Source organism: Tenrec ecaudatus, chromosome 10 (assembly GCF_050624435.1).
Source record: "Tenrec ecaudatus isolate mTenEca1 chromosome 10, mTenEca1.hap1, whole genome shotgun sequence".
NCBI lineage: Eukaryota > Metazoa > Chordata > Mammalia > Afrosoricida > Tenrecidae > Tenrec > Tenrec ecaudatus.
Genome location: NC_134539.1, coordinates 100,608,968 through 100,634,219, shown reverse-complemented (window position 1 = coordinate 100,634,219; position 25,252 = coordinate 100,608,968). Strand labels below are relative to the sequence as shown.

The window sequence follows — 25,252 nt, the reverse complement described above, 5'->3', positions numbered from 1 at the left end:
TGTTAGACAGGGTTCTCTAGAGAAACAAAACCAAGACACTAATAAAGTTATATATATTTATATAGATAGATAACATAAGAAATAAACAGTTAATCTATAAAGCAGTACAAATGGCTCAGTGCTACTCACTCCCATGAGACAGCTAGTACACTGGCAGTCCTTCGAGTCTTGCGGGCCACTGGGTAATACTCTGTGGAGCAATTCAAGCTGTCCGGCCACAGGCAGCAAACAGCAAGCAGGTCACCAACAGTTAGTCAGATGACAGGGTCCGGCAGTCCCCATAGTGTGGAGAAGCAAGACTTGAAGGAACCGCCAGTTACAGCAACACAGTCCATGGGTTAGGTGTCCCACAGGTAGTGTAGCTTGCAAATGGCAGCACAGAACAAGCAAGGCAGTCGCACACTGGTACGATGAACAAAGAGTAAGAGTGAGAGAAGCAAGTCTCACTGAGCCATTTATCGTTCTGCCCTTCAACTAATCTCACATGTGTACAGTTCATTTGCATAATGAGTACACCATGAGTCCACTGAAGTAAGCTTCAAAATGCAAAAGGGAAAAAGCTACTATATACATACATTCCTGGGGTGAGGTCTAGGTAGTATGGTAGGGGTCAGACCAAATCCAGGGATACATATGGTAACTAACTAAAAAGGAGGGGGAAAAAAGACATGAGTAGCATGGAAATAGGGCATCAGCCCACCTAAGAGGAGGCTGTTGTTTATATCTCCATAGGGAAAGAGGGATCAGCCTTCAACCTGGTGCTTCAAGATGTGAATGTAACATACTGGTAAAGCGGGAAATCAATAGAGAGGTCTGAGGGGCTGACCCCAATCCGAACTACATGAACAGGACCCCTCCACACCCCATCCCCCACCCCAGAAGAAATCACTTCAGGGGACAGCACTGAAACTACAGCTCAGGGAGAGGGACACGTCTGATCTGAGTACACAGGAGCAAATGAAGGGGGAGGGAGAGAGAGTGAAGCATATCCGGGCCCACCAAGTCCAGAGGATGATATAACTGCTCAGAGCAGCCAATGCACAGAGAGGACCATAAGTCCGGCCCCACCATGAGACAGGACGTCTCTCACTGAACCACTATAGCACTATGGGAGACACCACTGGAGACACAGTGCAGGAATTATGCCTGATCTGACCCCACACAAAGGCAAAACACTAAGGGCGTGCAACAGAACAGCAAGAGGAGCAGAGGAGTGAAGTCCCTGGGAAATACCAAAAATAGACTTTGGGGCCAGGGTGTGGCACCCCATCAGACTGACCGGAATACACTCCTAAAAGTCAACAAACAGACATTGAACGATTTGTAGGCTTTTCTCTTTTTTGGTCATTGGTTTTGTTTTCTTTTGTTGCTTTGCTTTGCTCTGTTTTGTTTTTGTGTTTATTATTATCTCTGCATGGCTCTCTAGATAAGATAGGTGGGCTAACAATCTAGAGGAGAAAACAATGGACAATAGATCCAGGGGGGGGGTGGGGACATGGGAGTGGGGGAATGTGGGGGAAAGGAGGTAGGTGTTAACAAACCCAGGGACAAGGGAACAAATGATTGAAAATAAATGGCGAGGAGGGTGTAGGATGTCTGGTAGGGCTTGATCAAGGGCAATGTAACCAAGAGAAATTACTGAAACCCAAATGAAGGCTGAACATGATAGTGGGACAAGAGGAAAGTAAAAGGAAATAGAGGAAAGAACTAGGAAGCAAAGGGTATTTATAGAAGTCTAAATACAGGCATGTTCATATGTAAATATATTAATATATAACAAGTGGGGAATAGATCTATGTACATATATTAATTGGTTTAGTATTAAGGTAGCAGATGAACATTGGGCCTCTACTCAAGTACACCTTCAATGCAAGAACACTTTGTTCTATTAACCTGGCATTCCATGATGCTCACCTTTCCAACACGATCACTGAAGACAAAGCAGGTCCATAAGCAAATGTGAAGAAAGCAAATGTGGTGCCTGGCTATAAAAAACTATAGCATCTGGGGTCTTTAAAACAAGCAGCCATCTAGCTTAGAACCAACAAAGCCCACATGGAGGAAGCACACCAGCCTGTGTGGTCATGAGGTGTTGATAGGATTAGGTATCAGGCATCAAAGACCCAGAACAAAAAAAAACAATATCATTGTGCATGAGGGGCAATGCGAAGTTGAGACCCAAAGCCCATCTGTAGGCAACTGGGCATAATTCCCTTATAGAAGGGTCACAGGGAGGAGATGAGTCAGTCAGCGTGCAGTATAGCCCTGAGGAAACATACAACTTTCCTGTAGTTCTTTCATGCTTCCTTCCCCCCAGTGATCCCAATTCAACCTAAAAAATCTGGCTAGACCAGAGCATGTACACAGGAAATCCAGAACAGATAAACCCTTCAGGACCCATAGTGAGTGTAGCCATACCAGGAAGGGAAGGGGAAGGTGGGGGAGAAGGGGGAACCTATAACAAAGATTTACCTATAACCCCTTCCAAGGAGGATAGACAACAGAAAAGTGGGTGAAGGGAATTATCGGACAGTGTAAAACATAAAAAATAAAGATAAATTATCAAGGGTTCATGAGGGAGGGAGGGCTGCGGAGGGAGGGAAAAAAGGAGAAACTGATACAAAGGGCTCAAGTAGAAACAAATGTTTCGAGAATGATGATGGCAACAAATGTGCAAATGTGCTTGACACAATGGATGGGTGGATGGATTGTGGTAAGAGTTGTATGACTCCCCAATAAATTGATTAAAAAATTTTTGGATTGAACAGCATCAACCACCATGTGAGACATTTCCTTGAAGTTATATGAGTTTCTCTGGGGCAGTGCTCTGACTTTCAGAACCCAGGGATTAGAGGGAATATACTCAAGGAGGAGTGGGAGGGAAACGGAGAAGAACAACCTCTTGGAAGAGTGGCATCATCTGGACATCCTTAATCTCCAACTCCTTCGGACTAGTCTGTTATTAATTCTTCTAAAAGAAATGATCACCGCAGGTGGATTCAAATGGCCAACCTTTTAGCTAGTTGTCAGACACTTAACTGTTTGTGCCACTCAGAGACAACCAAGGGCTTCAAAAAGTTTGTGGAAAAGTGGGAAATGTCATGGATTTTTTTCCTACAAACTCTTGGTTTGTAGATTAGTCTTATTAACACAGTCTGCTATCTCTTTTCATTTTTAGAATGCGGAATAATTTTCATTCTGGGTAGTTTGTATTCTACAGAATATAAAATTTTCTCCTCCCCGTAGTCTCAAAGTATAGCTGGTAAATGACGTACTGGGATGAGCTGAGTAATGCAATTCACAGCAGCTTTCTCTAAGTACAGTCTGCTTCACAATCAGTCAGCATGCACATCCCTGAATCTAAACATCAGACTTCCAGGCGACTTTGCCCAGGCTCTGGCAGATTAAAATGCGAGAACTACTCTTCTAATGACACCACTTTATACCTCTAAACAAAAGTCCAAATTCTTTAGTATTCGTCAGATTGCAGCCTAGACATTTGATAACCACAGCCTTCCAGCCCAACTACACAGTCATTTCCTTCTAAATCCAAGGAAGTCTAGAGAAAGGAATCTTGGTAGAATCATGGGTTAGTGGAGGTAAAAAAAAAGGAGGTTGAATATACTCAATGTGGGGATATTTTTCACTGAGAAGTTTTCCTTTGTTATCCTCTTTCTTTTCTGTAGGGCCTCCAATTGTCTTCCGGTTGTTCTGAAACCCACACTTCAACCTGTTCTAGTTTTCTATTCCAGGTGGGCCAACAATAGCGACTTCAATATACCAAGGGAAATGTGCTCCAGTGTTGTTCATGAGTGAGTTTTCAAAAAGAGATCACTTGGCCCATCTTCCAAGATGCCTCTGGGTGGATTCAATCCCCACTACATTCCTGGCTTTCAACAAATGCTGGATTCTTTCGCACCTAGCTGTGTGTTAAGAGATTCACTGACTAAAAGCCCATGTACACAGAGAGATGGGATTTTCACTTTGAACATGAGAGTACTGATTAAAAGGAACATCTAGTTGGTAGAATATAAGTGGAAGAGTTTGGGAGCAGCTCCCCGCCCATCATCCCTTAGATTTTGGGGTGGTGGAGTCAGTGATAAGGTTCCCAAACCAGCCATGGCCCAGCTCTGCTCTTCCCTTTTGCAGACAAGTCTGGGGAGCCAAAAAAAGCACGACTTTGGTTGGACAGGCAAAGCAAGCTGCCAACACAAATGGCAGGGACTTCTCGTGACACAAAGCAGATGACCGGTGTGGTGACCTGTCTGAGGGAAGGGCGAGGGGCTCCTGGATCCACGCAGGGTCCACTGTGTGCTAAGCAAGGCATGCACACGTGCCCAGAGAGCCAGGAGGAGAAAGTTTCCATCCACCACACTTGGGCTCTCTGAATGACCCCAGACCACAACTCCACACACCTTTTCTTCTCTTGTGGCTCCTGCTCCATCTCCAGCATGGCTGTTCCGAGGCTGCAGCTCTAACACAGTGCGGAAGAGCTTCTCTGAGGTTTGGGTCAAGAAGCCAATCTCTGCATTTGGGTGGAGGCCATAAAGATAGGGAGACTCTGGAGGCAGCTTGGCATCAATGTACTGAAAAATCAAGGGAGGAAGCACTCAGAAAAAACCCAGGTGTTGCTCCCATCACCCATATTTCTTGTCCTGTGAAGGACAGTCAGTGACCAGACCAGGTCCCAGGCTGCCGTGTCTCTTTGGCCCTCCAGATAGGCCAATCTAAAAGAGTTTCCTCATATCAATTGTTCCACTCCAACTCCTGGCAACCCCATGTGTGTGTGTCTCAGTGGAACTGTGCTCCACAGAGTTTTTAATGCCAGAGCTTTCAAAAGTAGATCAGGAGGCTCTTCTTCCAACCACTGTTTGGATGGAGCCGAGCTAATACTCTCTCAGTTAGTGATCGTGCATCATAAATGTTTCCACCACCCAGGGAGTCAGACTTCAGCATGCTGCCTACATGTGAGCGCACACTTTCTCCAGTACTCCCTTGGCATCCCCAGATGCCCACATTCATCTTATCATTTTATTTTTCAGGAAGCTTAGATAAGATCTCCAACCCCACCCTTCTTACTGCTCCTTGGTAGATTCTTCCTCCTGCAGATGGAAGTATGACATCTCATTGTTCTTCACCAAGACTGATATCTACTTGTTATTTGTGCTTAAGCTTTTCTATGCTTCAACCTTTTCACCTTGACATTCCTTTCTCCCCCTACTATTTGACCTGCCCCTTTTGTGGTCTGGATTCTTCTACAGAATCTTTGATCAAAATGGAGAACCAGACAGGTTTCCTTAAGGATTCTTCTTACTCAACATGTCCATCACTCACACCAACCTCCTGTGAATTGTTTCATTTTCTTGGTAAAGTTTTAAAGTCTTTTTTTTTTTGACTGTGCTAGGTGGACATTTTAATATTTTCGAGAAGTTGCTTTTTTAAAGTCCTTAATACATGTACATAGGCTCTTTAACCTATTTTAAGCATAACTTAAAATTGTTAGGAATTTTGAAGAAATTAGAAAAATATTGAAAGTGAAAACAACTGCCATGTTAAACACCCAACACGTATTATTATATTGCTACTTGCTATTTGAGATATCTTCCATGGCTGGAGCCACGTACAGTAAGTACCCATGAGTTCATCAAAAGTCAATGTTTGTTTTCCTTAGATAAACAAACAATCCCTGTTTTACATATATTTCACATCACATCCTTCAAAGCGCTCAATCACTAAGGTCTGAATGGAGCATTACTGTCACCAAGAGTGAAAAGTTGACACACTGTAATCAACACTTGCACGCTCTGTTTTTAGCTCTGTTTGTGTCAGAGGAGATTGAAAGTTTTCTCTCTGACTCTCGGTAAAACAACTTTCTGAAATACGTTGTACATAATTAGCTAGAACTCCACACTGAAAAAAATAGCCATACCTCTATATTAAATTAATGAGGTTAACAAATTAAGTCACGTTATCCAACAATGATCTTCAAGTCTCATTGTGAATCAGAATCACCTGCAAGCCTGGACTCCATTTCTAATTTCAGAATCGGGATTTCTGTGGTAGGACCGAGAATTTGCATTTCTAATAAGTTCCAGGTGAGGAAAGTCTTTAGAATGTGTTGTTAAACACTCTTTATTTCCTTTAAAAGTCTTAATTTCTTCCTGTCCATTCCATTTCCTTGGCTCAGATGATTCTCACAACCCACTCTTTTAAATTTCCTCAATTACAAAAATTTAACTTCATATTTCATGTCCTTTTGACTAGTATAAGGAAGCCTTTGGTGAAATGTAATATGTGTTGGGTCAGCAGTTTGAAACTATGAGCTACTCCTCGGGAGGAGGTTGAGGATTTCCACTCCTGTGAAGATTTCAGTCTTAGAAATGTACAGGGGTAGTTGAGTATAACCAGTAACTATTTTAAATTTGTAGCAAGAGTTCTGTTATGCATGCTTAAAATCAAGAAATTAAAAAGTATTTTAAAAATTATCTTAAAAGTATTTCACTGTGTTTTATATGAAATCTTATTTATCCATACTTCCACTAATGGGCATTTTGGTTGTCAACATTTGTAGATTAATAAGTGTAATTTTCCACCTATATAAAACAAAGGAAAAGAACTACATTAGAAATTATATGTATTCATTTAAACCACTTACATGTACATTCAATGTAATTAATAATAGACATGATTTGGAAGAGGGTTGTGTTATTTATGTTAATAAGGCAAAACAAGCATAGGGTGTATATTAAGCAAATTTCATCTGAGGTGTACAAGAAATAAAACAATCAAGATCAAGTAAAATTGATGCCAAGACACATACAGATCTTTAAGAAATAAGGAAGTAGAAGCTGTGGAAAAAGATCTTCCTTTAGAATTCCTTTAGAACAGTGGTTCTCAACCTTCCTAATGTTGTGACTCTTTAATGTAGTTCCTCATGTTGTGGTGACCCAACCATAAAATTATTTTCATTGCTACTTCATAACAGTCATTTTGCTACTGTTATGAATCATCATGTAAATATCTGATATATAGGAGGTATTTTCATTGTTACAAATTGAACATAATTAAAGCATAGTGATTAATCACAAAACAATATGTAATTATATATTGTGAAATATTTATTTCTAATGACAAATAAATGAAATTTTGTCTTGAAAAAAATAGACATGAATTTACTGGTGTAAGTTTTTAATGCTTTTTTGGGTGTGTGTGGTGTTAACAAACTGCTGTGTGTGTATGCTGAAATATTTTTGTTTCTTTTAATTTATTTCATTGCTGTTGATTTTATGTTGGTGAGTCTTATTTTCTCCTTTATTTTGGTGAGTATATTTATAAATTTTGTATAGTCACTCTGAAATTTGCCTTTATCTTCCTATGTTTAAAATAGTCTGTTGTATCGTCTTTCCTTGACTCCCTCTCCATATGGAAGTTCTTTAACTGCACCATTTTATTCTCATCCCTTTTTGTTTGGGAGCTAGGTTTATAGTTCGACATTTCTAGTTCTCTATTTTTAGTTTTGCAACTCTATTTTGCTTTGTAGGATTTTTGAAAACATGGATTGGTTTCTAGGTGTTGTTGTCACATGTCTTCATCTAAGAATGTTGCTTGTCCAGAAGATTTCCTTTAATATTTTTTTAAGACTGGTCTGGTTTTTACAGATCCCCTTAATTTACGTTTATCTAGGAATGCCCTATCTTTATCATTGTATTTGAAAGACAATTTATTTGAATGTATGATTGTTGGTTGTTTTTAACATTTCCTTTCAGAGTCTATATGTATATATCCATATCTAGCTATCATTCCATTGCCTTCTTGCTTCCATGGTTTCTGCTGAGAAAATCAGTGCTTAGTCTTATTAGTGTCCCTTTGTAGTTGAAGTTTCGTTTTCCTAGAATTCTTTCTTTGTTTATGGTTTTGGAAAGTTGATTATGATATGTATCAGTGAGTTTCTTTTGCGGTCTTATCTTTCATGGGGTCTTCTCATTTTCCTTAATCTTAGAAAAAATTTCTGCCAATATATCTTCCATAATTCTCTATGTACTTCTTACCTCTCCCCCTGCATTTCCCTCCTATTATGCAATTTCAATCATGAATACATTTTTTCCTTTTGATAGTGTCCCACATAATTTAGACCTTCTTCATTGTTTTTACCGACGCTCAAAAAAATTAGTGTCCAGTTATTTGCCCTTTATTTAATCAATTTATTCAGCCATTGGTTTAATTCTACTTCTATATCCTTCTATAGAGTTATCTATTTTTGATATTTTACTATTAATACTGTAAATTAATACTTGTTTTTGCATGGCTTTTAGTTGTCTGTTTATTTTGTCACTTAGTGTTTGTATTGCTTTCCAGAATTCTTATGCGGTTTGTCTGTGTTTTCCTTGATCTCTTTGAGGCTCCTATATATAAATCTTTTGAATGTCTTGTTAAGTCATTCCATTGCCATTTCTTCCTCAGGAAGCCCCTTTATTCAGCATACTTGTTTGAGCTATCTTGTTTTGTTTTTTTCCCTCTCAAATGATTTCTTATTGTCTGCTCTCGCTGAGGCATTGAGTTTAGTGCTAGAATTCTACCAAAGGTTGAATTATCATGAGGTCGGAGAGAGATGTCTCTGTATTTGTTAGGAGAGAGTGCTACAGAAATGGGTGAGTAGGCATTTAAGTAGGAGGTGTGGCATTAATGAATTCCAGTGGCAGTGTCACAAAGTCTGCAGTTCAAAACCATCAGCCAGCTCTGTGGGCAGAAGACGAGACTTTCTACTCCTGTGAAGAGCTACAGTCTTTGAAACTCACCTATAGGGTTTACATCAGTCAGAATAGACTCCATGGAAGTGAGTTTGGTGTGGTTTGGTAGGTGACGTGCAGAAACTAGTTAGGTATGGAACATGTGCTGGATGTATGTTAGATGTGAGCCCTAAGGTCTCCTGCTCCTCACTTGGCAGGTATATAACCTGTTGGATGTGACTGATATTGCTTATGACCTGGTGCAGGGAGTGTTCTCCTCACTGGTCATTAGTTAGGTGTTGGTCCTGGGCAAGTGGGGCTGTGTGGGAAAAGATGAAGTGGGTGTGCATGAACCTATGTTTGCAGGAGGGGCTATATAGGATGTGAGGTATGGGGCTCCTACTCGTCTACGAGTATATTCTCAAAGGATGTATCTCCTATTTGCTAGAGGGTGGCATGGGGCATAGTTTGTGCCATTAGGCAGCAGGTCCCTTGCATGGTTACCTTGGTGGATGAGTGGATGCTGTTGTTTTGGGAGACCCTGTGTAGTGGCTGGGAAAAGGAGGGAATACCACCAGTCTGTGAGTCTCCAGAACCGGTGCTCGGATGGAGTAGTAAGTGTTATTGGTCTGTTGGTTCTGGAATAGATGGCTAGGCAAAGGAAGGGCTTCTGGTGTAGTAGATGACTTAGTGAATAAGTAAGCACCAAATATAGGTGGTTTGATGGAGATGCAGGTAACCCTGTTTCTGGGTCCCTGATGTAGATGTCTGCTCAGGGTGGGTTTCACAGAGCCCTGGTGCAGAGGATGGGTCAGTGATTGTTGTCACAATCTATCATATGTGGAGGGGGTGTCTGAAGGCAGTGGGGGGCACTGCAGGTCCAAAGGCCTTCAGCATTGCGGGTTGGTGTGTGCACAGTGATTTCACTTAACTTTATCTGGATGAGGAGCACACCTAGCTAGTTCTGGATGTGTGTGTGTGTGTGTGTGTGTGTGTGTGTAGTCATCCTTAGAACTAGCAGGTGATGGGGCTTTGGCTGTGAATGCGTACTGCTTTTTCTCAATATGGCCACACTGGTCAGGTTTGATGCCAGGGTACTGATCCTCTGTATTTCTCCACACCCACTGCTTTTGTGCTGTCTCTTCTTTTGCATGACACGATCGGACTCTTCAGCCTTCGTGTTGATGTGCAGGGCTCCAAAGTTGGGATCTCCTTCTGATTCACTTGTTTTCTTTTGTTGTATGTGGTATGTTATGAGGAATCTGCCATCATAAGCCATATCTGTTTTCTTCTTATCCTTTCATGTAGTCTCCATATATATTAGAAACATTTAAATAATAGTCAGAGTAATTATAATAAAAAGAAGAGTCAAAGCAAAAAGAAGAAATATCTCCACGGAGGGCATTTTACTTTGTCTATGTACACGGGCAGGTACGCTAGCATTCATGGCAAGCAATAGACAATAGAATGCAGGAGTGACTGGACCACAAGACCGTGTCCCTCTGAAAATATTTAGAAATTTCCCAAAGCTGGCTAACTTCTTAGTTAAATCTTTGCTCCTGATCATTTGGTCAATATCCTGAATGAAAACAACCGAAATAACTGCCCCAGATGTTATTTGTAGAAAAAAAATCAACAAGTGGAACTATTGAACCAAACAACAAGAATAAAAAGCCCTCCAAAGGCTAACACTTATCATTGATTTGAGGCTAGAAATCCAATAGCTCTCAATTTGAACAGGGTAAACTTGGGGCTATGACTCGAATTTGATATAAGTTCAGTTCTTTATGCCCTTCTTCCCCGGCTTCTGGCTGGAAGCGCTGTCCAGCATGCGTATCCCCAGCCCAGTGCGTGCATCACTATTCTAGGATATGTGTCCTCAGCTCAGCATGAGCATCCCAGTCCCGAGGGAACGTCATGTCCAGCATCAAAGTCCGCAGCCCAGCATGAGCATCTCTAATCCAGTATGAAACTCCCAGTCCACCACGAGCATCCCTAGCCCAGTGCGAGTGTCCCCAGTGCAACATGAGCTTCTGTCATCTGTGATTGGCACCCCCAGTGGTACAGGGCAACATATGGGGGCACCATCAAGGTATGCAGAGGGAGTGAGCCAAGCCTACCTGATGGTAACCATTGTAGTCCATGTTGCCTGGCAGTGGGAAACCTGGGGCCAGGGAGAGTTCTCCTTCTAACATTTTTGGTTGGATGAATTCCTCTAGGTAGGTTCTGCAGAGTCTCCTGTCCCAATCATCAGTGATATGACCTCCATACATGATCTCGCCAAAAAGGTAACGTAAATCATCATAGGGGACCTGAGAGAAAGGGGAAAAGAAGAAAGACTGACACACAGACATTATGCCCCGCCTGGTGTGTGGGCAGAACACGAGCCATGGCATAGGCTGTTTCTCGAGCACAGGAGCAATGTCAGATTCAGTTGGGGACCCTCTGTGTCAGCAGGGTCCGGCTTGTTTGTTTGGAGAGCTCACTAAATGCTGGAAGAATTACATCAAACGATGATGTGAGGCAGAGCGCCTACCCAACTTTCATGGTCTGTGATGATCAAGTCTAGTACGGCCTACTGTGCCTTTAAGTCGGCAAAAGCCAAACCGAGGAAAGCAAGGACCAAGGTGCAGTTCTAATTTTCTACCATTTATTTAGCATTCTTCCTTTCATCGATTCAGAGAAATTAAATAAAGCATGCAAAGCTCAATGGGAAACCACTTGAGGAAAGCTTTATGGCAGCAAAACTAACGAGGGGATGGACATATGTTGCGGGGAGATGGGTCTTCCAGGACCCTGGAACTGGAAGCAGAGCGATTGTTCAGGCTTCCTGATCCTAATTGATTTTCCTACCGGCAAGAGGATGTGACTTGGTCAAGGAACTAGAAGACGCTTGATGCCGTGAACATTTGTTTAAATAGGAGAGTTTCAATTGGTAGTGTATTTTGTTGTTATCGTTGTTGTTATGGAGATATCAGACAGAGACTAACAAAAGGCATGGGTGGTATCAAGGTGTCTTCTTCTTCAGCACTGGCAAAATCATACCTGTGTGATGAGTCGTGTGTCCAAATTCCGGGATGAGTTTTTCTCCTTAGCCAATTAAATGGGCACTTCCATCTATAAATGTTGGGACTCTTCCTGACAACCCACAGCCCACCTGTAGTGTACATGTATACAGCGTGTTTTAGTGGGCCTGGAGACAAGACTTCATGTTGGGATCTCAAGGGCCTGTGGCATCTGTTTGATTTTGTGAACTTCTTTGACTCTGACCGCATCATGCTCAGAGTTGGTCCCAGAGTTGGACACTTGGTTAATTTTTCACATCTTTAAGTGCCATTGTGTAGGGTGTAGATCTTACTCAGTGTTCGTTAACCCCATCACTTCTTCTGCATCTTCTTTATGAGAAGTGCCCCTTCTGGAAGTGCATTTGCACCCATGGACTGCGTACATTCCACCAACACACACTCATTTCCTTTACCTTTGCGTTGGCCTCTAGGAAGTTGTAGAGCACATTCACAGAGATGGTGAGGTCCCCGGTGTTAAAAGGGTAAGAGCGGTTCCATCCCTGGGACCCAAACTTTCGTCTCTCTGCGACCACCGCATGGAAATAGCAAAGAGCAAAGAGGATGCTCTTGAACTCCATCTCCCGGGAGCACATCTCCAGAGTGTCCTGAAAGGAAAGCATCGCTACAGTGTGAGCTCTAGATTCTATTACCCAGGTCAGGCGAGGGTGTGGGTTATGACTGAGCCTTGTGTTTGGATGAAATGTTATTGCATATCCTAGTTAGGATTTGGGTTATACTGAAATGATAGGCTCCCTATGGCGAGCCATGGGGCCGAGTCTTAAGGTGAACTTGCAGAGGGACTGGATTTTCATTTAGATTTTGGTTTAGGGCTTGGTTTATCACCAACATTTGCACACATGGACATGCCAATTAAGTTCCCAAACAAAGCACATGGAAAGCAGAGTAGTGAGCCGTGGGAGTGTCAGGCTTGTCATACTAAAATTACTTTCCACTGAGTTGGGGGTGGGGACTCCCACAATATCAGCTCAAATTTCTTCCTCTCCTGCCATGCTTTTCTTGCCTGGCATGGATTCCAGTAGGTGTAATTTCTGCCCGTGTGTCTGGAAATCCCCAGTTGATCTGCTGGGGAGCTGCGGAAATGAGGCAGAGGATGGGAACTAGCAAACCAGCAGAGGAGCAGAACACTGCTCCCTCCCCTGCTCCAGCCACTGCACAGAAAATGAGTGGGATGCCCAGAGGATGGAGCTGAGCCAACAAGAACAAAGGGGACCATGGAGGAAGAAGGAAGGGAGGAGGGAAGATTTGTCTCACAAAGAGGGGATGAAAGAGGGACGGTGAAAAGGAAAGTGAGGGAGTTGTGATGGTCAGGTTGTAAGGAAGATGCTGGTAGCACTGCTGCACAGTGGGTTCAGAGTTGAGCTGCTAAGTGCCAGCTCAGTGGGTCAGACCCACCAGTCCCTCCATGGGAGAAAGATGAGGCTGTTTTCTTCTATAAAAGTTTACATTCTTGGAAACCTTAAGATGCAGTTCTACCCTGTCCTATAGGGTGACTATGAGTCAGAAATGAATTGGATGGCAGGGTTTTTGGTGTATGTGTGGTAATAATCCCTGGTGAGAGTGAAGCCTGCATTTTGAAGGGCTGTTAGGGATTTGGGGACCAAAGCTTACCAGTGGTGGTCAGAATTAAGTGGGAGGGAGATGAAGTGGGGGGCGGGGGGTTCCTGTTTAGCAATACTGAGCAATTGAAGGTGTGGTGAAATTTTGGGAAATGGATAATGGTGATCATTAAACAATCTGATGAATGTGATTAACATCACTGAATTGTACATGTGGAGACTGTTGAAATAGCAAAGTTCTGTTACAGATATATCCACCACAATTCAGTTAAAAATCAGTAATGGATACAAAGCAGTTCTCAATGACTTTCAGAGTCACATCTAGAGGACGGAAAGAAGCTACTATTGATCGTAATGGAAAAATGTGCACTAACAAGAAACTGACCATTAAATCAACTTAAGCTAAAATAGTAACAATTAAAAAATACAAAATTTCTTCTGAGGGAATTCCATTTTCTATAGGAAGGAGAAAGAAAATGACCCGGCAGCTCACACAATTTGGACTGGGCGCAGTCTTGGACTTTCTTCTAGTACTGGATCCTTAGACTTTGCCCATACGGGCCGTACGAATATGGAGACAGGGCAGGTTAAGCAGTATTTGTAAGGTGCGATTTTCCATGAAGAATCCATGAGACAGTCTCCATTTTCTCTCTGGATATTTCGGGGCCACTGCAGAGCCTTCAGGGGGTACCTGGTTTGCTACAAAGGCAAAGACTCCAGAAGGCTGGAGGTGGCACCATAGACAAGGTCACTGCCTTTTGCAAGCAAGATTTTAATAACTGCTTCCTGAATAAAGTCGTTCTCTCTAGAAAGGCAGAAAGCTCCATTTGTTATTTTTTATATATTTGAAAAAATTGGGTCCTGCTGAAAAATGCCTCGAAGCACAAACAAAAGAAATCACACAGTAAGCTTCTGGAAATGGCTGACAGATGCACACTCAAACAATATCAAAGTCAGAATAAAATAATCATCCCCAAAGAGCCCAGTTAATAGAGAAGCAGTGATAAAAGGAGTTCAGTTAGGCAGGCTTCTGCTTCTAGGGCATAACATCCCTTAACCCAGTCTGCTGAGCAACGCAGTAGAGAGCCTGCCTAGCCCCGGAGAAGCATGCATCACTCCCTCTCTATGTACATCTGACAGCGGAGCCTTCACTGCACCTGGGCCAGCTTTTCAAGACCAGGGGAGAGAGAGATGACCAGTTAGTTGTTGCCATACAAAACTGCTAAGGTCACCCCAATAACAGACACTCCTACCAGAGTGATAAGCAAACCTTACTGGAAATTCAAGTCAATACTGGGGAAGGGGAGCATGCATGTCTTGGAGGAGTAGAGTACATTTCTATTGGTAGGAAAACAAGGGAGGATTGACCATTCTATATCCACATTCTGCATTGCTCCAGCTAGCACCCACCCTCCACATCTAGTTGAATACTCTTCTCCCACTCGGTCTGAACCAGCTCTTTGTGAGGTGGGTGGTCTTCTTCCTTTCTCCTCCGGACAGTACCTGAGTGAAGTTGTCCAGGGCCTTGTGCAAGTTGGCATGCATGCCAGTGGGAGGCTCGTTGGTGATTTTAATGGAGTTCTCCAGGATGCCCTGGGGGATGATGTGGCCTTCAATGGACGGCGCAGGCTCCGCACTGATGAAGACCCTGAATTCTGGGTGGCTGTTCTCGCTGTGCTCTTCCAGCTTCTTCTCCAGAGTGCTGAGCCACTTGGCCACCAGATGGATGTTCTGATGGGAAAAAGAAGAAAACACGCGCGCACACACACACACACACACACACACACACACACACACACACACAAAACCTAATCCAGGCATCTGCCTAAATTCTGTTTGCAGTAAATACTTTTGAGAAAGGCAGTGAAGAAGGACTTGGTCACACCGCAACAAGAGCATTCAGATTCCTAGTCCAGCCCTGTCCTTCCATCATTCAGATTCCTAGTCCAGCCCTGTCCTTCCATCTGCAAACTCTAGTACCTTGTTCTCAAAGTTGAAGGGTCATGAGAACCACCTTGGAAGGCTTAGTAAAACCCCCATTGCTAGGCTATATGCTAGAGTTTCAGATTAGGAGGCTTAGGGTGGGACCTCATAATTTGTATTTTATTTCAACCCAGAACCCCCTTACTTGGCACCTCAACTAGTGAATCCTCAGTGCTTAATAGTTGGGCCCAGGGACCAGCAATGTTGGCTGGTGAGAAATCTGGAATCTTAGCCCCAACACTTAACACATTTTCATATGATATACCAGAGATTCATATGCACATTAAAATTTGAAAAGTATGAGGACTTAAACTCTGTCTAGCTAGCTTCCGGAAGTATGTCTCCCTAATCCCTCACTATTCTGACAATTGTTGCCGAATTTACCTCCCCAGCACATAATAAATTATTGCTGTCCTCCACTAGGAAGGGGAAGCCCGCTTCCATTCCAAGCTGCTCTCTCTGGTGCTTGGGCCCAATCTTCTTGCCAGTCTGATTCCTATCTGTCTGTCTATTTCAAGCACATTAATTGTCTAACACCTGCCTTTGCGGGATGCGCCTCTACTTTAGCAAGCAGGGTCACTATGCTTTGTGGAGCCATCTTTCATTATGATGAGTAGATAAAGCTCATCTGTAAATATTGGAAGATAGTGGCTCCCAGAGCCATAAGCACACAAAGCAGCACAGGGCCCACTTCCTGGACCATAGTCACTGGATCTGAGGACAATTTTCTATAGAAAGAGAAAATACAATAATATTTGCCAGACTTATTTCACAGGTTTGCTACATTAAAAACCACAGATTATGGGTTTTAAAAAGCTTTTTATACTGCACAGTGCTATGTAGGAGCCGGCAGTGGTTGTTGAAATGGAAATTTTTTATTAAATACAAATTCAGCAATAGTTGTTCTACTGGAGTGTAGAGTTTCGTGGACTTCTAAGACACCCAGGATTCCTGCTAAGTCAGCAGTGGTACAATTCAAAATTAATAACTCAGCCACTTATTTTAAGAACCCCAACTCTGGCTGCTTGGGGCAGGGCCGGTGGGTGGGGTGTGGTCCAAGGTAGGTGAGCCAGCTCCATTTCCCTGGGGCAGAAACCAGGAAAGGATTCCAGGATCCCCCGAGGCTGCTCTACAGGATTTATAAGCTTAGACAACTCACCACATAGCTGCAGGAGTTAGGAAGGGAGAAGGGGGAGGGAGAAGGGAGAGTTTGAGCCCAGGATTTTGGGAGAAGTTAGCGCTCCCCACAAAGGAAGCCAGGTTGCTCTGGGTAAGGTCTTAGAGCAGAATTTTCCAAAGTGTGTGCCAAGGATGTTAAAAAGATATTAGATCCAAATGTGGAACAAAACCCCTCAGTTCCGGAACTGAACTAACCCCTGTGTTAGAATAATCAACCATTTAAGATCCAAAGATGAGCCAGTCAGGGTGCAATGCAGCATTGAGGAAACATACAACTTTTCTCTAGTTCTTTAATGCTTCCTTCCCCACCCCAGTTTCATGACCCCAATTCTACCTCACAAATCGGCTAGACCAGAGCATGTACACTAGTACAGATAAGAGCTGGAAACACAGGGAATCCCGGATAGACGAACCCCTCACGGCCAATATGAGAGTATAGATATCAGAAGAGTAGGGGAAAGGTGGGAGGTGGAGAAACGGGGAACCAATTATAATGATTGCTATATACTGCTCCTCCCCCCCGGGGGGTATGCACAACAGAAAAGTGGGTGAAGGGAGACAGTGGTCGGTATAAGACATGAAAAATAATAATTTATAAATTATCAAGGGTTAATTTATAAATAAAAATTTATAAATTATTAAGGGAGGATGGGAAAAATGAGGAGCTAATACCAAGGACTCAAGCAGAAGGAAAATGTTTTGAAAATGATGATGGCAACAAATGTACAAATGTGCTTGGCACAATGGATGTGTATATATGGATTGTGATAAGAGTTGAATGTGCCCCCAATAAAATGATTTTAAAATAAATAGGTGCTGTGGGGGGAAAAAAGATCAAAAGGACAGCATTTATCCAAGGAAAATGTGTACACGCTCAGGAAAAGAGGCAGGATGGAGGCAGGAAGCTTCAAGGAAGCGGGGTAAGTGGTGATACTCTGGGGGACTGCAGTGAATGAGTGGACACAAAATGTGTACGGACCGTGGAACATAACAACACTGACGATCTTCTCTGTAAATTTTCACCCAATTCATAATAGGACCTTAAAATAAAGGCACCCCATAAAAAGAGTATGTTCCACTTCACTTTGGAAACAAAAAATGGATTGACTACGATTTCTATATCACTGGATTCTCAGAACATTAACCTATTGATTTTTATATGCAGTATCTTCCAAATTTTGAAAAGGGAAATTGTTCATTGGGAAGCATGCATGGGAAGATTTGGGGTTTGGCTCGCTCAGAACCCCAGGGCATTCTTAAAACCAGGGTGTCTGAAAGTCCTGGGAAGGAGAAAACAAACCAGCAGGGGGCTCTTCTTTGGGACAGTACTTTATATTTTGGACCGATGACATCTATTCCATGCTCAGAGGTTTCCGGTGGGAGGAAAATGAGACATCCGGCTAACTTGGTATTCACAGGAGAAAGGATTTTCTTTGGAAAAGGAGTTCTGTGTAACATCTTCAGAGATCTCAGAAAGCACATCAGCATCAGATCAGGGGCTCCTCATAGTTGGCAGGTACTGATGCCAGGAGGGGCCCTCTGTGCTTGCTATCTGAGTGGACTTAGCAGGCAGCGCCACAGTCTCCTGCAAGATGCTGACCTCTAGACTGGAGTGGTTGAGACCCCACGGTGATTGTGCCACAGGACAGGTGTCCTAGAGTAAAGAACCGGCGAGGGCTGAACAGACACACCCTCCCAGCCTGCTGCCCCCGGGAAGGAGAGCTGAGCGGTCGGTCGTCATCTCTTCTCCGGAGATGATCATTGTTTCTGGGAAAGCAGCTCTGGGGAAGGGCCGCTTGCTCAGCGACCAGTCTCAATAAATATGGGCTCATTCTGGCTGAAGATCCTCCAGCAAGATAAAGCCTGGAAAGGATGGAAGTGATTCACGTGTACATTCATTCATTCATACATTGATTCTTTTACCCAACAGGTCTTTCTTGAGTGTCTACTATATGCAAGGGCATTGTGCTGGGTGCCAAGAGGTAAATAAAGAACATTTCTTTCTCTAAGGAAATATAGTGAAGGACATAGTTGGATAATAAATAATTTCAGCACAACAGTGAACGCTGCGCTGCTAAGCAAAAGGTCAGTGGTTCAAACCCACCAGCCACTCCACGAGAGAGTGATGCGTCTATAAATATAAAATAACAAACCTTATGGTGTCCTATAGGGTTGCTGTGAGTTGGAATCAGCTCCATAGCAGTGGGTTTGTTTTTAGGTGTAACGGATGCTGTAATGGAGGTGATTATAGAGTGTTACAGAGCACTTGTCCATTCATAGCCCCAGTGTGCATTGCAATCACACACAAAAGGTTTAAGACGAGAGACCAAATCAGAAGAGGGATATTTTCTCTCTCTCTCATAAATGGAGTATTTACGGCAAGTGTTCTAGATTCCCCCAAATTCATATGCACCGTCAGTGAAAAGGTTACATTTACTTCCATTCAATTATGTAATGTTCATGAATAATGTGTTACATGGAACAGATGATATGCAAAGGTGAGATCAGCAACTGGAAGAATCCAGGTGTCAGGGTCTTCAACTGGATGCCAACTTCCTAGGTATTTATCAAAGTTGGAATCTGTCTCCATTTGTAAGCAGACCTATTTGAACTAGAGAATGGGGTCAGCAGGTGAGGTGAAGAAGAGGTATGTGTGTGTGCGTGTGTGTGTATATGTGTGTGTGTGTGTGTAGAATTGGAAATAGAGATGATTAGGAAGTATAAGGAGGCAAGAATGTGAGAGAAAAGGCTGAGTGGACAGAAAAGACCCGACTGTGGGTTGAAGCCCAAGCATGTCTCGAGTCAAGGAGGCTGCAGGTCGGGGCAGGGGGAGCATACCTGCAAAATAACCCAGTGACCTTTCTTGGTAGCTAGGTCCAGCGCAGCTTCAGCCACCACTTCCTGTCCTTGCCCTAAGGACACGTTGTGGAAATTCTGATTGTTGAAGGTATAGCCGAGCTTTTTTCCTGAAATGAGTATGGAACTTGTCATTATATCTTGGGTCTAAGGACCTCTATTTCTCATAAAGAAGTGCACATCTCCATATCACCCCTCAAATGCAGATTTTCTGAACCCATATCCAGAGCCTGATATGCTGATATATTTCCTTCCTAGAGGGCTATACATTCTAGTGTGAGGTTCCTAAATAAAGAAAGGCGTTGTTCAGATAAAAAATCTTCCCAATCCTGTCCCTATGTAATTCCCAACAATGGTGAGGGTGAGGAGCTTTGGGATTCTTCTGTGTGGGGCAAATTTAAAAAGCAGGCTTTGGGCCAACATCCTAGAGAATGATGATCAGAAAGGGCCCAGTGGTAGTAAGGGTCCAGGTACTGTCTCTTCTACCTGCTCTGTCCTTTGAGTCTATCTGTCTATTTATATCTGTATCTGATATGAACAGGTTGGTGATTATGAGAATGATGCTGGGCTGGGCAATGTTTCTTCTGCTCTGTGTGAGGTTTCCATGAATTGGAGTCAACTTGATGGTAGATAACTAGCTACTTATCTGGCTGTCTATCTTATCTTCCTTAGAACTTCACTGGTGTGTGTGTGTGGGCGGGTGGTAGCCAGTGAAGCAGCATTCCAGTAGTTCTGCTTTCTGGAACTTCAGATTCTATTTACCCCTCGAGTGAAGAAAAGCAAGAGGCAAGGCAATGGTGGCCTGGCCTGTTGTATAGAAGTGACTGCTCTCGTAGATGCATCTCCACCAGGGTTGTTGGTGCTGGGAATGAAGTAAAGGGATGGCTGTACAAACAACCATCACAGTTCTATCACTGAAGCAAGGTCAGGGCTCACTACTTGTCCCACAAGCCCAAAGAAGGGTTAACACATATAGAGGGCCAGTTTTGCTTGGACAGATAGTGATTAGCCCAATCTAATAAGATTTAGAGAAATTAGACGATGGTTTTTAAATACAAGGATCATAAAAATATATAACACCACAAAGAAATCATCAGGCAACTTTGCTAGGAAAGTGAAGGACAAAGGAGAAAAGAGGGGAAATTAAGCAGGGAAATAAGATTAATAATATGTATTTAAACAAAAGTAGTTTCAGGGGAAACTAAGATTGAAGATGCAATTTGATGCTTGTGTAAGAAACTTTTTGGACAGATTGTTAATTCTGGATATTTCTTTTCAATACTAACGTAACACACAGACTTTCAAGTGTATGAGAAAAAGCAAGATGATGACTGTTATCGAGAAACGGTTATTATAGATTCAACTGAGATGAACCCCCCAAATACCTTTATTAAACTCTATAAATCCTAGCTAGCAATATATTTGACATTGGCTTTTAGAACCAGGGAGATAAACAACTAATCCCAGAGAAAATACCAGGACAAAAGGTGCCGGGATTACTAGATGCCCGTGTGACATTCCTGCTCACACAATAGCCCATTTCTTTTCTTTATTAGAAAAATAGGGTGATGGGAAAGAGGTGCTTAATAAAGATTCATTTGAAAACTACAGGTTGGAGAGGCTGTTGGGGCAAAGCTCAGCACTGGCTTGGTCGGTCTGCATTAATTAGTCTATGCTCAGGTCATGACTGTCGGATGACAGAGAAAGAAACAGATCTTGGAGATATTGAGAGGGGATAGAGGGGCTGGACACAGCCCAAGATGACTACCTGCATGCCATGTGAAGCCAGGTGCACAGGGGCGACAATGGAGAAGGGTTTATCTGCAGCTCCGAGGCCATGCCACGCAACCCTCACTGTCAGCTACGATGATGTTCTTTTGAGTTTTCACCTTCATGTGATTTATTGCTGTCATCTCCCCTGCCCTCATCTTTCTCGCCTGCGGCTCATCTTTCCCTGTCTCACCGTTATGAGACCGTTTCAACCGGCCATAGAGTGGGGTCACTTGGAAACATGTCCCCGCACAAAGCCCTTTTGGGTAGGCTGCCTCTGCTTCAATCCTCTCCAAGGACACGTCAACTCTGACGGCTCTCTGCTGGCTCAGCTCTGCGAAACAGAGGGCTGTGAGGCAGGTGGCAACATTCTAGCTAAGACACGCTGAATTGTCTTTGAGCTGATTCCTACTCAGGGGTCCCCACGTGTGTCACAGGAGACGTGTGCTCCAAAGGGTCCCAAAGTTTGATTTTCCTTTCGAAGTATATCAACAGGGTTTTCTTTTTTTTGATGTGTTCTGGATGGGCTTGAATTTTTCACCTTGCAGTTACCAGATAAATGCCGAACCATTTGCCTCACCTAGGGACTCCTTTTCTAGCTACTTGTGGGGTGTTTCTTCTCCAGAGACGTATGAAAACCCTTCCTCTCTTAGAGCATGTGCTGTTTGGCTAAAGCATCCACTAACTTGCTTGTTCTTGGTCTTCGGCTGATTTCCTCGTTAGACTCACTTGTATGAAGCGTTTGGGTGCTTGGTTTCAAGTCTTCTGTACGTCACCATTGTCCCAGTAAACTTTAATGTCCTATGGATTATTCAGCTAGCACCTAGCCTCAACGGTCTCATCTTCCTCTTCCAAGATCTTAACTCCACTGTGCTTCTGATACCCATTGCCAGACTGCACCTAGGACTTTATGATGGCTGAGAACTGTCCCATGTCTCAAACATTGTTCTTCAGTACTCATTCATAAATAAAATTTCAATACTCCCAGCCTATCATTAGCTTAACTCTATTCTCAATTATTCTCCCTTAGTGAAATATCAAATCCTGTGGTTCCACTAGTTTTTCTAATCTTTGAGCTTAAAAAAGAAAAACCAACCAACAAATCCCAATGCTGACAAGTGGATTCTAACTCAAAATGACTCTTTACCTCCCTCTTACTTAATAATTCATAATTTAAACCATGATCCTGCAAGATGCTCAACGTCATTGTCCCATTCTACACCCACATTACACGTTTTATAAAACCTCAATCCTGGGTTAACACAAACATTAATAAAAGAGAAAGTAGTAAATTTGGTGAACTGGAGCTATATAGGTTCACTTTTCTTAACCTTAGAGGTGGGTCATCTTATCACGTGTCCAGAATTTGGCTGTGTCTCTGTCTTGCGCCTCTATAATAGCTCCCACTTTCCTTACTTCATTCCCTGTCTTACTTTCTCATCTTGCTATCACAGAAGGCCCCAAGTGGTGGCTTTACCAGATGGATTTTGTTTCTGGTTTAGAAGTCCGACTCAGGACCCGGGGGGAAAGCTCTCTCTCTCTCTGTTGCCTTTAGACGCAGGTCTTTGTTTGCTTCCTTGGGGCTCTTCATGTGGCATGACATCCACGTTCCCACTAGCTGCACATCTCAATCTCTTATCTCCCATAAGAGACATCTTCCACTAAATTGTCTCATTCACAGGACAGAGAAAACCACCTCAAGGTGGAATTATGAAATAGGCATAGAGTTTAAGATTTATATTACATATTTTTGGGGGGACATGATTCAAACCATAATACCCCCCTGAACATCAATGACAAAATGAAAGAGAAACAAACCTCAATTGAAATGAAAACAAAAAATATTAAAAACTGGAATATACAATGGGTCAAAAGGGAGATCAAAGGACAAGGTGTTATATTTTAATATAACTACATATGCAGTAATACACCCTACAATGCACTTTGTCTGATAGTGAGGCCATCCCATGGCTGGTCCATAATCAGAGGGAGTTCTCCAGAGGCTTAATCTATGAGGGACCCCTACAAATAGATTTTAGACTTTCACTGTCATCCGCAGCCTTCTCGGAAAAAAAAAAGAGGTGCTCAAGATTTAAGCTCTAAAACCATTCTCTCCTCCAGATTTGGATTTTATTATTTACAATCCTTAGATCATGCAGGCTGCTGTGCTTCTTCTGGGTGGGCTTAGCTATCACCTTACTCCGATGGCTGTTTGGTTTTTAAGATAATCCCCAGACACTATTCTACTGATAATCAGGCACTTTCTTCACCACAGTGCTATAAAACTCATATCTTCAGTGATCTTTTCATGAAGACAACAATGGAGCAGGGCCATGGTGAAAGAACTAACATCCCTGTATCTCTTAATGGAAGAAGTACTCTCTTCCTGTGATCATGTCACCTGTTCTCTAAATCCACTCTTTACGTCTCTATTCATTCTTCCACTCTTACCACATGAACAAACAAGTCTTTCTCATCATTATAAAGAAAAAACCCCACACGTAATGCTATATTAATTTTGTAGCCATTTTCTAAGTAGTGTTCTTACCCTCAGCCAAACCACCTTTCAGGTACCTGGTTTTCTTTAAACGAGAGGATGAATGGGTTGAACATCAATTTAAAAAGCGACATGAAGCAAAATGTTGACCATCTGGCTATAAAGACAGTAGATTGAGAACTTTTCCAATCAGCACATCTGGAAGCAGGTCTACAAAAGTCGGAGACACCTTGTCATTCTGACCGAAACATTGGAAGGAGGGAAAAATGAACCCTGGAAGGCAGAGGTGGAGGATACAGCTTCTTTTTGATCAGATTGTGGGGGAAAAACACTTTTTTTTTCAGAGCCAGGACAATGAAGACCAAGCAGAACGATGCTTGTGTTAAGTGAGACACAGACCAGAGAACACACTGGTGTAAGGGCAGAGAGACGATGTCCTCTACTGGGAGGGCAAAGGACGAAGGTATGCTTTGAAAAGTTGCGACAAAAGGATGCCAAGGGTAAGCTGAACTGCCTCAAAGAACCCATAAGTAATTATGTCCACTATTGTTGTTGTTAGGTGTCATCAAGCGGGTTCCAACCCATAGCGACCCTGCACACAACAGAGTGAAACACTGCCTGCTCTGGTGCTAGCCTCACACTTGCTCCTGTGCCCAAGCCCACGGTTACAGTCACTGTCAGTCCACCTCCTTGAGGGCCTTCCTCTTCGTGCCACCCACCCATTTAACCAACAGGATGTTCTCTCAGGGACTGGTCTCCCCTGACGATATGTCCAATAGTATGTCGACTACAGGGCTGGCCCATTCTAGTGAAATTCTCAGTGTTTCACAGAATGTGCATATTGGAGATTTCATGTTCATTCTCATAATATCCACAGGATATGCCTATCAGGGATGACTGGAAATAAGGGAGAAGTACATGAAACACAAGGACAATTAAAGGTGCAAATAAGAAAGTTGGGTCGTCGTGGGTGGGAAAGAAAGACGGTAAAAATAAAGCACCATTCGAACCTTTATCAGAGAGAAAGCAGCAGAGAAATGAGGACGGGTGCTAGTAGGTTTCATGATAAAACAGAGGCCAAGAAAGGCAGGCAAAATTATAGAGATTTTATCTTTCTTCCCCATTCCTCCTCCTCTGTTACAGTTATGGAGAAGGAACACAGATGAGACTGAATGGTTTAAAAATGTAGGAAAAACACAGGCGCTTTTGGGGCTTAGCAAGACCTGTTGCTTTAGTCCTAACTCATTGCAACCTCACAGGTGTCAGGGTTGAACTGAGTCCCAGAGGGTTCTCATTGGCGGATGTTTTAGAAATCAATGGCCAGACTTTTATTCTGAGTTGCCCAGATGGCGAGACTCAGCCTCCCGTATTTACAACGTATTGTCAGCAGGAGTTAGTCCCTGGAGAAGCACATCGTGTTTGGTAAATTAGAAGGTATTTGAAATATGGATAGCAGAGCCCCAAGCAGCATGGCTGCATGCAAGCCACCGCAGTTGGACAAACTGACAGATGAGTGGAGGCTTTAGAAACTTTGTGGAAGCAAACAGGGAAGTCTCTGGCATATAGAATATACCTCCACAGAGACAGCTGTTAGTTCCC

The 25,252-nt window shown here is 43.0% G+C and overlaps 1 protein-coding gene across 1 annotated transcript in view; it reads right to left on the bottom strand.

The window, feature by feature from the left end:
• DNAH9 (dynein axonemal heavy chain 9) overlaps positions 1 to 25,252 on the bottom strand; it is a 419,100-nt gene that overhangs the window by 41,000 nt on the left and 352,848 nt on the right. Inside the window, exons 62-66 of the mRNA XM_075561068.1 lie at positions 19,369 to 19,496; positions 14,872 to 15,099; positions 12,205 to 12,396; positions 10,847 to 11,038; positions 4,416 to 4,586 (exon numbers count right to left, since the gene is read on the bottom strand). Of these exons, the coding sequence (XP_075417183.1) occupies positions 4,416 to 4,586; positions 10,847 to 11,038; positions 12,205 to 12,396; positions 14,872 to 15,099; positions 19,369 to 19,496 (911 nt within the window). The remainder of the gene's footprint in view (positions 1 to 4,415; positions 4,587 to 10,846; positions 11,039 to 12,204; positions 12,397 to 14,871; positions 15,100 to 19,368; positions 19,497 to 25,252) is intronic.